Source organism: Hipposideros armiger, unplaced genomic scaffold (genome assembly GCF_001890085.2).
Source record: "Hipposideros armiger isolate ML-2016 unplaced genomic scaffold, ASM189008v1 scaffold_1, whole genome shotgun sequence".
Taxonomy (NCBI): Eukaryota; Metazoa; Chordata; class Mammalia; order Chiroptera; family Hipposideridae; genus Hipposideros; species Hipposideros armiger.
In genome coordinates this window covers 2,935,297-2,952,313 of record NW_017731351.1, presented here as the reverse complement: position 1 = coordinate 2,952,313, position 17,017 = coordinate 2,935,297, and the positions used below count along the sequence as shown (strand labels likewise).

General features: G+C 38.4%; 1 protein-coding gene across 1 annotated transcript in view; it reads left to right on the top strand.

Moving 5' to 3' along the window:
• The first annotated feature begins 4,410 nt into the window (after nucleotides 1–4,410).
• HSPA4L (heat shock protein family A (Hsp70) member 4 like) overlaps nucleotides 4,411–17,017 on the top strand; it is a 48,929-nt gene continuing 36,322 nt past the window's right edge. Inside the window, exons 1-5 of the mRNA XM_019665352.1 lie at nucleotides 4,411–4,517; nucleotides 5,677–5,874; nucleotides 12,206–12,263; nucleotides 14,006–14,146; nucleotides 16,541–16,663. Of these exons, the coding sequence (XP_019520897.1) occupies nucleotides 5,768–5,874; nucleotides 12,206–12,263; nucleotides 14,006–14,146; nucleotides 16,541–16,663 (429 nt within the window). The 5' untranslated portion in view covers nucleotides 4,411–4,517; nucleotides 5,677–5,767. The remainder of the gene's footprint in view (nucleotides 4,518–5,676; nucleotides 5,875–12,205; nucleotides 12,264–14,005; nucleotides 14,147–16,540; nucleotides 16,664–17,017) is intronic.

The window sequence follows — 17,017 nt, the reverse complement described above, 5'->3', positions numbered from 1 at the left end:
GACAGAAAACGGTTTCCAAGGTTTTATACAGGAGTTGTTTTGTTTTTCAGAAATGTTGTAGAAGATGGTACATTTGAAATACTCAAGGTTTTAAAGTTTTGGTGAGTAAAGGGATATTAAGCTAGTGGGGATAAACTATAGAAAGATTTTGTAAGTCTATGAGTGGGCAAAATTGGGTGTCGGTCAACTTCCTGGTACACAAGGGTAATTATGTTTCAAGGAAAATAATTCAAACTATGCTTTTTAATACATTGGTTTATCACTTGAGAAAAAAAATAACTCTTGAAAACTATCAACATGATTTCTTGCAGTGGTCAACATAACACAGAAAGTTATAGAAACAAAGTAGAGAATATTGTCCTTTCCTTCTGCACTACCAGTAGTTCTGTTTGCCAAAATGAAGATTTATGATGCCCCAAAGAAAAGCAATTAAAATAATCAAATGTTAGGAATAGTCACCCATATAAAGATTAACTAAGAAAATATAAAAGTTTTCCATGTGTACAGAGATATGTTAGTGGAAAGAAATTGTTAAAATCTCAAATGGCATGGATGGCATGTAAATAGGAATTTTAACTACTAAATCACTAGACCAGAAGCTTATTCTGTGAAGCCTGGAAGATACATATAGTTAGGATAAAAGAAAGTAAAATGTTACTAAGTATCCTGGACTGAGCCAAAACTGTATATTATGACTTACGGTGAGCAAAACCATAATGGAGATTTCATAAGGAAATAAATTTTTTTTTAAGAATTTAATTGGGGAACAGTATGTTTTTCTAGGACCCATCACCTCCAAGTCAAGTAGTTGTTTCAATCTAGTTGTGGAGGGCGCATCTCAGTGGCCGGCCCATGTGGGGATCGAACTGGCAATCTTGGCGTTATGAGCCTGCGCTCTAACCACCTGAGCTAACCAGCTGCTCAGGAAATAATTTTTTATATGTTAACACAAATGTTGGAAAAATGCATAGCTAAAGTATATTTAAATGTGTATAGTTTTCATGTTAAGTTACTAGAGCTGCATCTTCTTGGGTAGGATTTTAAATTTCCTACCCTCAAACTATATGTCCAAATAATCCTAAAATTCCATTCTCAGTGCTTCATTCTTTTAGTTTATCTTTACTTAACTCATTAAAATACATCCTCCATAAAAAAGATAACCTTAAGTTTGTAGTCATTTGTAGTTACTGAAACTACATTTATTTTGGTGCATTTCACATTGTTTTCTCGCAGCAGGTTTTGAGAGAGAGAGAGAGAGGAAGAAACAAAAACATCTCCTAAGATTAGGTCAGAAGCCACTGAATAAATTTTTACTATTTCATATACCTAATCTGGATGGATTCTTTATAGTAATAGAACGTTGGCAGGCTTGAAACTTAAACTTCTGAAATAATTGCTTCATTCATATACAAACATTATGTCCTGGAATAGTTCCCTTGTTCATATGCAAACATTGTGCTACCTTTGTTCCTCTTTACCTTATGGACCTAAATGTAAATCCAAAGGGTCCTTTTCTTTTACCATTATCTTAAATATTAATATCCTTCAGGTGCTCGTCCTAAGCTCTTTTTATACTTTATTTATGCGCCTCAGTTCATTTCATCTATACCTTTAGTTTTCGTTACCATCTGTATGCCAGTGACACTCAGATTTCTCTCTAGCCTAGCCCTCTTTAAGAGTTTCCAAATGCAATTCAAATGTCTTTTGCAGCCCTTTCTCTGTATGTATCACAGAGTTCTCTCTAACCCTACATTTCTATTGTACTAAAACCTAACTCATTGTATCAAATCAGACCTGCTTAAATTTCCATAACCCTTATCTTGATACATAACAATTCTACCAGTCGCACACCTTGGAAACCTGGCAGTCATCTTTGCTTTTCTTCTACCTCAGTTCATATAGCAAACAGATCACCCACTCTTAAAATTTTGCTTCCTAAAAATTTTCTTTCCGTTTTGACTGTCATTCTTTAATTCAGGATTCATTGTCACTAATGCAAGATATTTTAATAACCTCAGTGAGGGTAAAGGCTAAGCTGCTGTAACAGACTCAAAAATACTGTGGTTTAAGATAAGTGTTTCTAGTAAATAATAGTTGGTAGGTAAGCAGTCAAAGATAGCAGGGTATCTCTTCGTGAATTCCTTCAGACCTACCTTCCTTTCAGTCTGTTAGTTCTAATCTCTTAAGAGTAGGGGTTCTTAACCATTTTTGTGCCAAGGACACCTTTTTCACTCTAGTAAAGCCTATGAACCCCTTACAGTAGTTTTAAAATGCATAAATTAATATACATAGAATTAAAGGAAATATTTGAAATATGGTTATTAAAATAGTAAAAAAATACAAATTTATGTTATAGTAATATGTGCTTCTTTTTAACACATTTACAGCAAGATCCAATGTTGTAATAATTACTATAATTTCATAGTATTGATGACCATAAATGTTGTTTGAAATAGTATATGGAAGAATTACAATATAGTATGAAAATATCTAATTTCTATTGGTATGAAAAATCACATAGTTACTACTACTGTGATTTGTGTCTACATTCATAATTGAAAGAAATGTACAATTTAATTAAAGGTTAGTTCAAGACCCTCCGCCCCTTAAATTTATGTATGTATTCTATGGGGATCTGGGGACCCCAGGAAAAGAACCCCACCCTAGAGCATTGTAATCATCTACATAGTCAAAGCTAGGTCTCTGGCTAATCTGTGTCCCCATTTGTAGAAAAGGGAAAGATAAATCGGGGCAGGTGGAAGAGATTTTTAACCAGGTGAGGAAGTTGCACATGTCGCATATATAGATCGGTGAGACTTTATAGTCACATGGCCATATTTTGCTATAGAAGGGTGGGGCATATAGTCTGTAGTTGAGCAGCCATATGTAAAAACAAAAGAATAGATTTTGAAAGACAGCTAGGAGTCTGCCACAGTCTCCTAAGTGACCCTCGTGTATCCACTTATTACTGTAACCCATTCTTAACACTGCTGCCAAAGTATTTTTAAAACTAATCTGATTGTGTCAGTTTTCATCTATTTCAGTGTCTCTCAATACGTTATAGCAGTACATCCTGACTGTAGGTCATCTGGATTGGGGGGATGTTGGGGGGAAGTTCTTGTAAGTAATTTAAGTTTAATATGCACATTAAAATTGAAAATTGGATTTGAAAATGAGATTTTATACATATGTAGCATTTTTCATATATGTACAAGCTTTGGGCATTAACCAAATACAGGTAAATGTTGAAGTATTCTTGTACTTACAGTAGTATGTAGACATTATTTCAATAAATGCTAAAAAATAGTTACTTTGGGAGGCATATGTATATTTTTTTACATAAAAAGGGATCCTCATCCTTGGAAAGGTAAACTGCCTACAGGATAAAAGTTATTGTCATGGCATAAAATATTCTTCATGATCTAGCTCTAGACTTCAGCTATACATCTTATCTGTCCTTCTAGATATACGAGTAACTTCTGATTCCCCAAATACAGTATGTTCTTTGATGCTTCTGTGCCATTGCCCCTTATTTTTTTCTTTTTTATGTCATTTATTTTCTTTTTAAAGTTAAGTAACTTGACTGAGGTCTTACTGCTAGTAAGTTGGGCGAGCCTATGACGATAACAACCCAAGTCTCCGTGACCCCAAAGCCAGTCATGCTTTTAGTCACTAGGTATTGGCATTTCCTCCCATTAATTTTAAAGAATGTGATGATAACAATCCCTTGCTCCTGACATGAACTGTTTATTTTTATTTTGGTATTTTAAGTGTTTTTTAATAGAAAAATCATTCTCACACCCTCAAGCTTTACAGACGGTTAAGCATTGTAAATAAACGGTCCTGGGAGAGTTTCAAGATCCTCTGTAATAAATCTAGATGGTAGTGGACCCAAAAGGACGATGGCTGAAGAGGCAGTTGAAGAGGGTGTGGGTCGAAGCCATTGAGCTGTCTGGTAGGCTAGGGACCTGGGTTCTGTTGGGAGCCGGTACCCAATCCCGGCTCTTTTGACGCACTGCCTGCCGGGAAGCCCCTACCCCTAGCCTGCAGCGTCCCTGATAAAGGCGTCGACCGGGAGCTGCTGCTGCTCCTTCGTGCTTGTGAAATGGAAGAGAGGTGTGATTCTTGAATGGAGAAAGACCAGAGTCAGTATTGCCCTTGAAAATGAATTTCATGATCCTTATAGCTGCAGCAGGAGGTATAGCCACACTTGCAGCTGTTGCAGTTGCAGCATTGATGGTAGTAAAAACCATAAATTCTTTTAAGAAGTTGACAAAGTGGAACAGTACGAGGACTGAAAAGGCTGGTCAACAATTCGATTTCAAGATGGCAACAAATAGGAAACAGGAAGAAATGAGCGAGAAGGAACAGGAAACATCCGAAGGATTGGATGAGAAGGAACAGGAAACATCCACAGAAGTGGGCAAGAAGGAACGCGAAACACACGAGGACTTGAACGAGAACGAACCGGAAACCCTTGAAGAGCTGAACCAGAAGGAACAGGACAGCCAAGCTCCGTAAGTGCAAACTAGAACTTTGTTACATTTCAGACATCAGATGCAGAAGCTGGACCACACTTTCTAGCCTTTTAAAGGGCAGAGGCTGGAGGCGCTGCCCAGGCTTGCCAGGTGTCACAGTGACACAGACACACGTAAGGTCGCTTCCTGTAAAACTGGTCTTCAGAGGTAAAGGCTAGAGGAGGCGGCTGCATCTTTAGCATGATGGGAAGGAAGTTACATGAAGGGAAAGTTGTCAGTATGCTTTGCCAGTTTGGTTTGGGTACTGAAAGCCCTGGTAAGGATTACAAAAAGCAAACAAAAGAAACACCTAAAATGTGTTCAACCGGCTTTCACACAAGACGTAGCTTTTGAAGCGAAAAGGACACCTCCCCGGGATCAGCAGCGCCCCTTGGGGCGAGGCCAGGCCTGGCGGCCAGCGCCGCTCCGCACAATGGGCGCCACCTCATAGAGCCCGGCGCGGCGGTGGGCGGGCGGCAGGAGCGCGGACCACACTGCGAGCGCTCCTGCGAGTGGCACATGGGCCCCTCGGGGCGGCAAGGCCTGCGGGTGGGTGCTCCGGCTGCGGGCGGCCCGTGGGAGGAGGTGCCCGCCTGCGCGCCCGACCTCGGGCAGGCCCCGGCAGCGTCCAGCCGCCGTACCAGGCGTGGCCGCCGTTGCCAACAACAGCCCGAGGGTGCCTCCAAGGGCGCTGGCGGAGCACCGGCCGGCCCGGCGGCCGCCTCCCGGCCCAGCCGCACTGCGCCCAGCGGCCGCGCGAGGGCGAGTGAGCCAACGCCGTGTCCCCTCCTCCCTGGTCCCCTCCGCGCTCCGCCTTCCCCGCCCACCCCCGGCTGGCTCCGCGCCTCCATTTTCCAGATCTTTCTCGAACCCGCAGCTCCTCGGGCAGCCGTTGCCCGAGCGCTGACGGAAGCAGCCGAAGCCGAGACCCGGAGCGGCCTCGGGCGCGGAGCGGCGGCTCGTGTGCCTCCCCGGCGGCTGTGCGCGCAGGCGCAGACCTCAGTAACTGCCGGTTGGAGGCGGCGGAGCCGCAGTGAAGAGAGACCCTGGCTGCGGAGGCTGCGGCGCGGCGGCCACCATCTCCTTCGCGGTTGCTCGACGTGCTGCCCCAGATTTAATGCGTAGCGACCTCGGGTCACCTCCCCTTTACTTCTCGTAGGAGTCGCAATCGCAGGAGCAACAGCCCAGAAGAAGACGCGGTCCCCGCACAGGAGGCTTCAGCACCAGCACCCCGATCATTAGGCTTCGGGATGTCTGTGGTTGGCATTGACCTCGGCTTTCTCAACTGCTACATCGCTGTAGCGAGGAGCGGCGGCATCGAGACCATCGCCAATGAGTACAGCGACAGGTGTACCCCGTAAGTACCTCGTCTGGTCCTGACCCGCGCCTGAGAAACCTTTTCTGCGACCCTTATCCCGCCTGCTGGCTTCTTGGGATGCGCGACGAACCCTAAAATGACAGGTGCAGCCCACCAACTGCCGTCCCGAGAGCCTGCTGGTCGGCGGGCCCAGGTGGGGGTCGGACGGCTTGCCGGCAAAGCTGTCTTTCCTTCAGGACCAGGGACTTCCTCTGATAGTTTGCGCACCTGCTCTTTCGGTACCCGCAGCCCTCGCCTCGCTCCCCAGCGGCCCTGCTTTAGTTTCCGGAAAAGGGTTGATGTGGGACCGCCTCGACGTCCAGAACACTGGAGAGAGATCTCTCGTTACTTCTAATGGAGCTTGGGGGGATGGGGGTGGTTATCGGACGCGGGCGGGCATCCCCGCTAGCAGAGTAAAGAATTCTGCATGCATTCTGCCATTCCTCCTTTCCCCATCTCGCTCTGCGTGACAGCTCTCGCAGAAAAGTAGTAAGTGAAAGCTTGCACTGCACGCATCAGGAGACGAGTTGCAGGTTCATCTGGCCCAGAAAGCCGGGGGTTTTTTTGCTTTGTTTTTTAGAGAAGCGGTTGAGTTGTGCAGAGCTTTCCCCCAGTGTCCTTGAGAACTCGAGATAATGGGACTGGTTTCCAGGGGCGCATGTTAATGGTGCAGTAGCGAGAGAATCAGGGATGGGAGTCATGGGCCTCGCATTGGGCATGTACGTCCTTGAATAGACAGTGGTGGAGTTAGAACCTATCAAAAGCGTATTTGTACAGAATGAATTGTTGGAGAGTCAGAGGCGGCTGTTCTGTATAAACACTGCGAAGTGATTCTATTATGAACACTTGATGAAAGACTTAAAAGGAGTGTGGCATTGTGTCATGGAAACATGTTTCCACATGTTCCATTGTTTGTCTGGTCTGGGAAGTTTGTTGGCAAAGAATACAATTAAGACAGGGATATGAAAAATCAGCTTCTTACTGTAGGCTCCCGTTACGGGTGTTTTTATGAGGAAGCCAACTGTTCATGTCTTACTTTTCATTGAAAGGTAACTAAACATAAATTGGACCCTTTGGAATGGTCCAAAGTATAATAGTTTAAATATAAGACTAATCTTAACCAAGATCACTGTTAAGCTAAGCCTTTAAATGATTAAATTACTAAAATTCTATGAATAATTTTTAAATACTTCAAGGTGATGTTGAAGAGTAGCTTACTTGAAGCAGTCTGTGCTTTGGTTTCTTTGACAAAATATTCTAGAAAATTCTTACATAACCTCTTCCAGATGTATGCTTTATATTTCTATTGAAATTTTGGTTCTTTATATTCTCAAATATGGTCAGTTAATCTCCATAATACTGTTAGAGCTCTTCTCCTTTTTATGTCTTTTTCTAAAGGTGTTCATGCACAATGAGAGGCTGAAGCAGCAATTGTGAACTGTTTATGACTTCATCTGTACAAAATTTTGTTTTAAGCCACAACATGTATAGGCATCTGCCAGAAAAGGGCCAGGAAATTCCACTCTCCTCTTTTAGCAGAGTAGAGGCTAATGGGAGCAGCCTTCGGCTTTAGGGACTTAACCTATGGAGAAAAAAATGAGAGGCAGGTCGGACGTTCCCCTGATCCTGAAAGCTTTATCCTAAAAGATCAGAAACCAGAACTGTAAGACAGATACTGCATTTCCAGTCTCCGAAATCTTAGTCGTGAGTCCATGACTCTTTAAAGAGCCTGGCTAGACTTACAAAGAGTGTTCTTTAAAAATTAGGCTGCTCATTTGAGTCTTCTGGAGTTCTCTTTGTTCCTGCTCTTAGGCACATTGGCTAGCTCTATGTGGCTGAGATTTAATATGTTTCTGATTTGTGTGTAAGAGAGCCACTGCTAGTATCTACAGTGAATGAGCCTAACAGACTAGAAATTTCCTAAGGTGGAAGGATCACATTCTTAGTTAGCGTGCATCAGCAACCCTGCACTTCTTTCCGTGGCTGTGTACTGTCATTTACCTCAGGAACTTATCTATTATTGTTCCTGAACTAGTACATTGTAGTGCAGTGCTCTTACAGTGTATATTTACTTTGTGGGTCTTAAATTGTTGAGTGAAAACACACCATTCCTGATCCCTGGATACTTACTTATTGAATGCCTATCTTGCAGAAAGCATTATAACTATTAAGGGAACTGTAACTTTTCTAATACGCCACAGTATTTAATAATACATACAAACATAGCTTTTCAAAAAATTGTTTTCCATATCCCAGTTGCCAACATCAAGGTAATATGACACAGGTATTTCTAAGATGCAAATGCATTATAAAAGGATTCTGGAAGGCAGTGTTCGATTAAGTTGGTTTTCAGCATCCATACTTTTTCACATTTGTTTCATTCTTTAACATGCTTGATTTTTATGCTCCTCCTCTACTAAAAGTGCCATAGGACATTTACAAGTTTTGTTTGTTTGGAGCTCTGCGGTATTCTCTGAGAATCTGGGACTACCACTCTGGTGGCAACATCAAATTGGATATTATAAGCTGCATTGTAAACACTCCTATTTTGTTTGTTGTAGATATAAAATGGAATTTCTAAATAGTAGTTGACATAATCTGTAAAAGTGTAATATAGATGGATTATATGATATACATTTAGATAAAACAATTGAATATCCTTTCCTATAAAAACTTTTATATATGCCTAATATGTGGTATAATGTGCTTACTTCCCTTGGTATTAAAGTTAGGTAAAAATTTTGAGAAAGAATAGGTATTTATTTTGATTTTTCTAAAAATCCTTGGCAGATATTTATTTAATGATTGTGTTCTAGAATCTTTTTGACAAAAAATTGAAGGAAGAAAGGAATTTGAAGACCTTTAGTTATTTGAGAAGGGTTTTCTTTGTATTGAAACTGGGTATTTCCAAGATACAACATTAAGTAGTTTAAATTTTAAATGTCTACTAAACTCTAAATGTAACTAAAGAGACTGTCTAATAATGGTAACTGTTTAGTTTTATCTGTGAAGTGATATGGGTGGAGCATATTTTAAAGACTCTAGCTTAATAAATGATAATTGAATCAATCTTATTTGGATCTGGTGTTCTAACAGAAGTTAAACTCTTGAGAATCAACCGAAGAATAAGATTTTCTGTGGACTTAAGTGATGATAGTCCAGTATTGAAAAGTTAAAAGTATTCAGAAGTGTGTCCAAAGAATGGATTTAGAGAGAAAGATTATAAATAGGCTAAGAGATGGCAAATCCATATTTTCTCCGATGAGTTTTAGGATGGAATGTCATATTGGTATGGAAACGTCTACTCTGGCAGAGACTATGTCGAATAACTATTTCAGGAGTCATTTCCAAGAGCTGTGAAAATTTCACCTGAGCCAATGATTCCTGCTATATCCTTATTAGAGAACAGTAACTTCCATTGCATCTTACATATATCTGTCCATCACTTTTAACATTTTAGTTCTAATTATGTATCATGGATATATCAGAGGTTCTTCAATCTCAATATGTCCAAAGTAAAACTTGTAATGGTCCCTCCCCAAACCTGTCCCTCTTAGAATGTTATCTGTCTCGTTGATGGCATCACTATCTATCCTCTTATGTATACTGCAAACCTGGACATTATTCTTGACATGTATCTCTTCTATTATCTATTTTAGCACTGTTTGATAAAAATATGATGTGAGCCACATACATAATTTTAAATGTTCTAGTGGCTACATTAAAAAGCAAGAGGTGAAATTATTTTTAATATATTTGATTTAACTCAGTATATCCAAAATTTTACTTCAACATCTAATCAGTGTTTTTAAATTGAGATATTTTACATTCCTTAAATATTTAATATTCAAAGTCCAGAGTATATTTCACACTTATATCTCAATTCAGACTAGCCAAATTTCACATGCTTAATAACCACATGTATCTGGTGGCTACCATTTTGGGTGGTGAAGATCTAGTTCATCACCCAGTCCTCCTAAATATCTCCTAATTCCTTCTTCTTCTGTCTCAGCTGCTGCCATCCTGATATAGATTACTGAAAACTTCTAGTTCTCCTCACATCAATTCGAACTGTAGTCAAAACCATCTCTACCAAACTCTCCCCCTACTTCCGTCTCATCTTCATGTACTCTTTCATTTCATCACTTCCTCTGGTAGGCCTTTCCTGATCCTCCTCTAGATTAATTCCAGCTATTTTCTGTTCTCACAGCACTATTTGTACCCTCTGTTGTGGCACCTAGTTTACTTTCATTTATGTGAGTCCATAGTACTGTAAGTTACAAGAGAGCCAAAAACCATGTCTTTTCCCCCTCATTGTTATATTTCTAGTAACTAACCGAGTACCAGGCATATAGTAGGTACTAAGTGAACATCTGTTAATTTGACTAAATGAACTTAACTGCTTGATGTCCCTGAAAATCCATTGTTCACCAGTATAAAACAGTGTCTTGTTCAATCCTTGAAAAGCAGTGTTCTGAGATCTTTCCTCTTCACTTTGTATTATTTGTGTTCTCTCCATTATTCAAAAGCCTTTAATGAGTTCCTATTACCTACTGAAATAAATTTCAAATTTATTATCTGTCACTTGAGACCCTGTATATTCTGGCCCTGATAATATCAAAATGTCCAATGAAACTAGCTAAGTTATTCTTCCTAGTCTACGAATAAGCATTACCCTTAGGAGTTATGTTTCCATTCATTAAGTAAGTATTTTTACTGTGTACCAGATAATGATCTAGGCCAGTTCTGTAGAGCAGAACTTTGTATTCTTTTGTATTTCTGTTCTGTTCTATGTATATTCTGTTCTCTGGACATCTACTGGCCACATGTGGCTGTTAAGTACTTGAAAGTTGGCTGTCGAGCACTGGAAATGTGACTAATGGTGAGGAACTGAATTTTTTATTTTAGTTAATTTTACTAGCCGCATGTGGCTGGTAACTACTGTATTGGACAGTGCTGATCAAGCCAGTGAGGCATACATTATCTATTCTTGTGGCGTTCACACCCCAATATGTTGATAACAGTCAATAAATTATATTTGATGGTGATACATTGTGAAGAAAAATAAAATTGGGTAAAAACAGTAGGAGATGTATGTGTGGGGGAGGAATGTGGTTTACATAAGACAATCAGAAAAGGTATCTCTGATAAGCTGACATTTGAGCAGAGACAATGCAAGTAGTTGGAGAGCACAAGCCATGTGGATATATTTAGAAGTGTTCCAGAAAGAGAGAATGGCAGGTACAAAGGCCCTGAGGCAAAAGCGTGCTTTCCTTATTCTAGAAATAGCAAGACCAGTGTGCCTAGGTTGAAGTTTACAGGATAGAGCAGCCAAGGACCAGACCTTATTGGCTGTTGAGAGACTTAAGCTTTTACTTTGTGAAACAGGACACCACTGGAGGGTTTTCAGCAGAGGAGTTGCATGACCTTGGTCTTTAAGAGGATCACTATGTCCTTCTCAACAAAACATTACATATTAAAATGCTTTCACTTCTTTCAAGTCTTAATTCAGAAGTCACCCCTTCTACTTGCTTTTTCTGAGCCTTAATATCTAGAAGTGATTATTATGGTTTTATGCTAATATCACTCATAATCCTATTTTATATGTTGTTGTTGTTTTTTCAATTGACTGTAAATTCTCCAAAGTCAGTGATTGTAGCTGGTATGCACACAATGCCTGTAACTATTTGTTGATGGAAAGAATAGTTTCCTGTAGTTACAACTGAAATCATGGAAGTACTCTCTTGAATCATAACATGAAATGGTATTTTGATGATAATGTTATTCTATCCTTGCTTTTATAAGAAGAATTAATATAAATGCAGTAATAAAAACAGCAATCTTATTGTTCAAAGCATTTACCTATATTTACTCAATTGAATCTTCATACAAACCTATGAGTAAGTATTATCATCACTGTCTTCCAGATGGGAAACTGAAGCAAAGAATGGTTAGGTACTATCTACCAGGTTATTTGGCTGTTAAGTGGCAGAGGCAGGATTTTGATCCAGGCAGCCTGTCCTTCCTGAATACAGTAATTTTATTAGTAGGTCACAGGCTAACAGAATTTGAAAAGCAGGTTTGGAGACCAACATAGTTTTGTCACCTATTAGCACGTTTAAAAATTTTTTAACATTTATTCCGACCACTATTCTATTACTTATAAATGTTTAAAAATATGTAAAATTCTGATATTTGGTAACCTATTTTTTAAATAATACATGATTATATTAATTCTTTTAATTTATTTTTTGTATAAAGAGAAGCAGAATAATAGCACATTGATATAAAAATACCGTGGGAACGAACTTTGTGGTTTTTCCCTTTTTAGGGCCTGTATATCGTTGGGATCGAGAACTCGAGCCATTGGAAATGCAGCTAAGAGCCAGGTAAATTGTTAATGTAGACGTTGTGATTTCTAGGAAGAATTAACTGGTAACTAATTAATCTTGGTAACTAAGCTCCCATTTTATGTAATTAAGAGTGAAAAAAGAGAATGGGGAAAATACAACATCTTAAATTTTTGTGTTTTACTAAATACGTTTTGGATTGTAAAGTATTTTTTGAATTTTTTTTTAATTAAAAATCTTGTGAAGTTAGGATGTCCTATCATAAGACATCAGTTTTCCCCTGTATAGTCTCTTTCTATGAGGCTATATCCTATCTAGAATATTCACTTCAACAACAGGTGAGTAATGTCTTGGTAAAAGAAGGTGGGAATAATGCAGGAACTAATTTCCAGAGTAACCCAATGTGGCTACTACTACTTGTCATGGAACCTGTTTAAGTATTCATACTTATAGACTTTTGAAATGCTTGTGGTAGCACATTCACTTCTGCTCCATGCTGTAGGTTCATTTTTCTTGGACTCTGTTTATTACTCTGAACCAAAAGCCTTTGACAATTACTTTTGACATTTTAATATATACTTGTGTCTTTTCTTCATTATAAAATAACTTTATTTAATGGGGCTTTTTCTTAAATGACTTTGTAGGAGCAATTGACTCATTTATCCAGGAATTTTTGCTTACAATTTTTATCAATGTTATGTTATAATTGGTCTATATGTGAACATGTTTTTTATCTGCTTCTACTCTCATATTGTACATAAACAAATGTTGAGTTTGTGCCAAAATAACCCGTCACTAAAGTTTACATCCGATATTTTGGCTGATCTTCTAAGTGTGTCACAGATCAGAGTCTCTAAAGAAAGCAAACTATAAAGTTATTCTCCTGAAGAGCTAAAAACCAACATGGTAATTCAGCATCTTTGCTGTTTGCATCTCATAATTGAAGATGATGATCTGTTTGGCTTTTTTTTTTTTTTTTTTACTGAGCCATCCTGCCACCTGTTGGCATCTCAGCTTAGGCTGGGAATCGAACCGGCGACCCTGTTGCTCAGAGCTCGCACTCTTGAGCAAGCTCTTAGCCAGCTGAGCCACTTGGCTGGCCTTCTGTTTGGCTTTTAAAGGTCACTACGAGGGCAACAACTGGATCTCAGTAATAGTCTGTAGTTAGAGCTACATGTTCCAGTTAAAGGAAAAATTACTTTGCCAAAATATAAGCCATTTACAAATTAAAACATTTTAACTTAGCACCACACTACATGGAAAGAGTTTTAATTTACTAATCTGGGAGCAATTCTTAGCAATAGAAGCAACATAGTAAGTAGTACATGAGAAATTGCACAAACAGATATTCAGAAGAAAAGAAAAAATGGGACAATAAAAAACATATTAAATAAAAGCACAGAAATGAAAGTGGAAAGAATTAAATGAAAAATACCAATTTACTAGAGCAAAAGTGTTGAAGAAAACCAGAGAGGAGCTCTGGATAGATTTTTATTATTTGAAAAATTTTAAAGTTTTATTCTTTCTTTTTTGAAGACATTAATTTTGAATCTAACATTCCTAGAATAGGAAGAGAATTTTGGGGTGTGGAGGGGCAATAGTTAAGATGCATACATTCTCATTGTATAATTTTATTATTAATTGGGAAGCAGAAAACTGAATGTGTGTAATTCTGAACTTGGATATGTAGGTTGCAGAGACTTGGTGGTTCTCAGGTATTAGTGTCGTGTTTATTTTGCATTCATTAGGTAATTGATATATTAAAGTGTGTTCTTCAACAGATAGTCACGAATGTAAGAAATACAATTCATGGCTTCAAAAAGCTTCACGGACGATCATTTGATGACCCTATTGTGCAGACTGAAAGGATCAGGCTGCCCTATGAGCTGCAGAAGATGCCTAATGGAAGTGCAGGAGTGAAGGTAAGCTTTGGGTTCCCCGAGTGCACACATAGATTTAAATGAAAGAAACCAAGTACAATTATATTGCCTACTTGTACTTCAACTTTTTCCTCTGGAAGCAGTATACATATGGCAAGATACAGCCACTTTTTGTACTAAGCTTTAGTGAGTGCAAAAAAGTTCTAATTTAGATAATAATCTTAATGCAAACAATACTTTTACTATCAAGGAAAAATTATTAGTGGGAGAACTTTTAGAGATAAACCATTTTTAAGGGATAAAGGCAGAGGTGGCATTTATGATTTAGAAAAATAGGCCCATAAAGTATGAATTGCCATACTGAGTTTTCTCTAATTTAGAAGCATCTTATAACATATTAGAAGTAGTAAAGCAAACTCTTCTTCCAAGTAAGAGATGGATTCTGGATTTTTAATTCTACATCCTGAGACGGTAAGTTATAGATTAGTTAATAAAAAGATGTTTTCTGTGGTGTTTTCAAAAACTAACAGAAAAACCTCAAAACACATAGTTACCATATGACTTAGCAGTTCCACTCCTAGGTATATACACAAGGGATCTGAACCATATATGCACACAAAAACTTGTACACGAATGTTCATGGTAGCCGTATTCATAATAGCCCAAAAGTAGAAACCACCCAGGTGTCCATCAACTGATGAGGGGATAAACAAAATGTGGGAAACCTAACCAATGGAATAGTATTTGAACATAAAAAGAAGTGAAGTAGTGATATGTACTACAACATGGATAAACTTTAAAAAAATGCTAAAGAAAGCCAGATACAGACGACCACATATTGTATGATTCCATTTATATGGTATCCATAATCAGGTAAATAGTAGATAGTAAAAAAAAAAACACCACAAAGTAGATAAGTGGTTGCTAGGGATTAGGGGGAATGGGGAGTAACTGCTTAACAGGCACATGATTTTTTAGGGTAATGACAATGTTTTGCTTTTAAGTCTTTAAAAATTAAAAATCATGCTTTCAGGTGGCCAGTTAGCTCAGTTGGTTAGAGCATGGTGCTGATAACACCAAGGTTCCTGGTTCAGTCCCCACATGGGCCTCTGTGAGCTGCGCCCTCCTTAAAAAAAAAAAAAAATCATGCTTTGTAAGCAAGCTTGAGAAAAACTGGATAAAAGTTTTTAAAGAAAGCCAAACCTAATTTTTGAATGATATAATTTTTATGCAGTCATAGTGGTTGCATGTAAAGACTTTGAAAACATCAGTCAGTTCTGTGTTGAACTAAGTTTCCTCATTTTTTGAAGACTGAAGATCTTTAGAATTTGACCCCTTAAGCATTTTATCCATTTTTTTTACTTTGGTTTGAATATACTTTGATGTGTATTTCATCTAACTTTATAGTCTTATCCAAAAGAATACTGTATTGTTGTGCCTCCTGTAATCAGACTGACACCATGGTATTTGATTCATTTTTCCTTATTTTAGTGTGTTTGACATCTTCCCACTGTCATTAATTTCATCTAATATTTGGTTTTAAATTTGCTTTTAAATTGATTTGGAAACAAATGGCTATCAATTTTAGGTCTGTTTCAAAGTCAGTCTTACATATACATAGGCATACGCACTTAGCAAACATAATAGAAGTGCTTTAAAGCTCTTCCAAAGTTTAGTGTTACAGAATAAAACTCACTCCATTAGAGAGCAGAGGTAAAAGACAGTGCTTTTTCCTCAGTTCTATACAGTCATTATATGGGCTCCACAGTGACTTTGTATTGCTTATTAATTTGTAATTGTCACTATAGAAGGGTTTGACTAATTGAATAATCACAGGTCTTCCAGTATGCTTTGGTCAAGACGCATTGTAAAGTTTCATTTATGTGCTTAAACGCAACCTCGTCTTAAACCTGTGTAAAAGATGAATTGGATAATTGGTCTAAAAAATAATTTATTAATTTCATATACACATCTCTAAAGTTTAATTCATAATTATCCCCAGAAAGCTTGGAGTAATACATACTTTTTAAAATAAGGGCATTTTTTTTTCCCCTTAATGCTCTCATTTCCTTTCCCCAAAACTACATGACTATAGCTTTCATTTTAAACCCAGGAAGAGTTCTAACTTTCAAAAGAAAGATTATTTTCTCTTTTTCTTCTTCATTGTTAGCTAGGAAATTGAATGATAAAAATTGCTTTTGTGGGAGGTGGGGGTCTGGAGCAGGTAAAGACACTTGAAAATAATTTGGTCGTGATACTATGTGTTAGGCACTGAAACTTCAGAAATGAGAGGTTTTGATACTAGAACAATCTTTTTGGAATATAACTTCCTTAGCAAGGAATTTGCCTTTTTCACTGTTGTATGTCCATCATGTATGGAGTAGACGGTCACAGAATATTTGATAATTAAGTAAATTTCTCAACTTTTGGTTTTAGGTGCGGTACCTAGATGAAGAGAGACCTTTTGCAATTGAGCAAGTTACGGGAATGCTGTTGGCCAAGCTTAAAGAGACTTCAGAAAATGCTTTGAAGAAACCGGTGGCTGACTGTGTGATTTCAGTAGGTTTTACTTCAGTAATGAATACTCTTGAATCATGTTTTCCAATGTATAGTGGCCTTCTCTTATATACAGGGGTTATGTTACAAGACTCTCAGTGGATGCCTGAAGCCATGGATAGTAACAAACCCTACATACACTGTTTTTTTCCTATGCATACATACCTTTTTACTTAAAGCACTTCACGGCTTCTTTTTCACATATCCAAATTGCCAGCATCACTACTCTTGCACTGCCTTGGGGCCATTATTAAGTAAATTAAGAGGTACCGTATTTGCCGGCGTATAAGACGATTTTTTGGCCCTGAAAAATATGCCTCCAAGTGGGGGGTCGTCTTATACGCCAGGTACACTTCA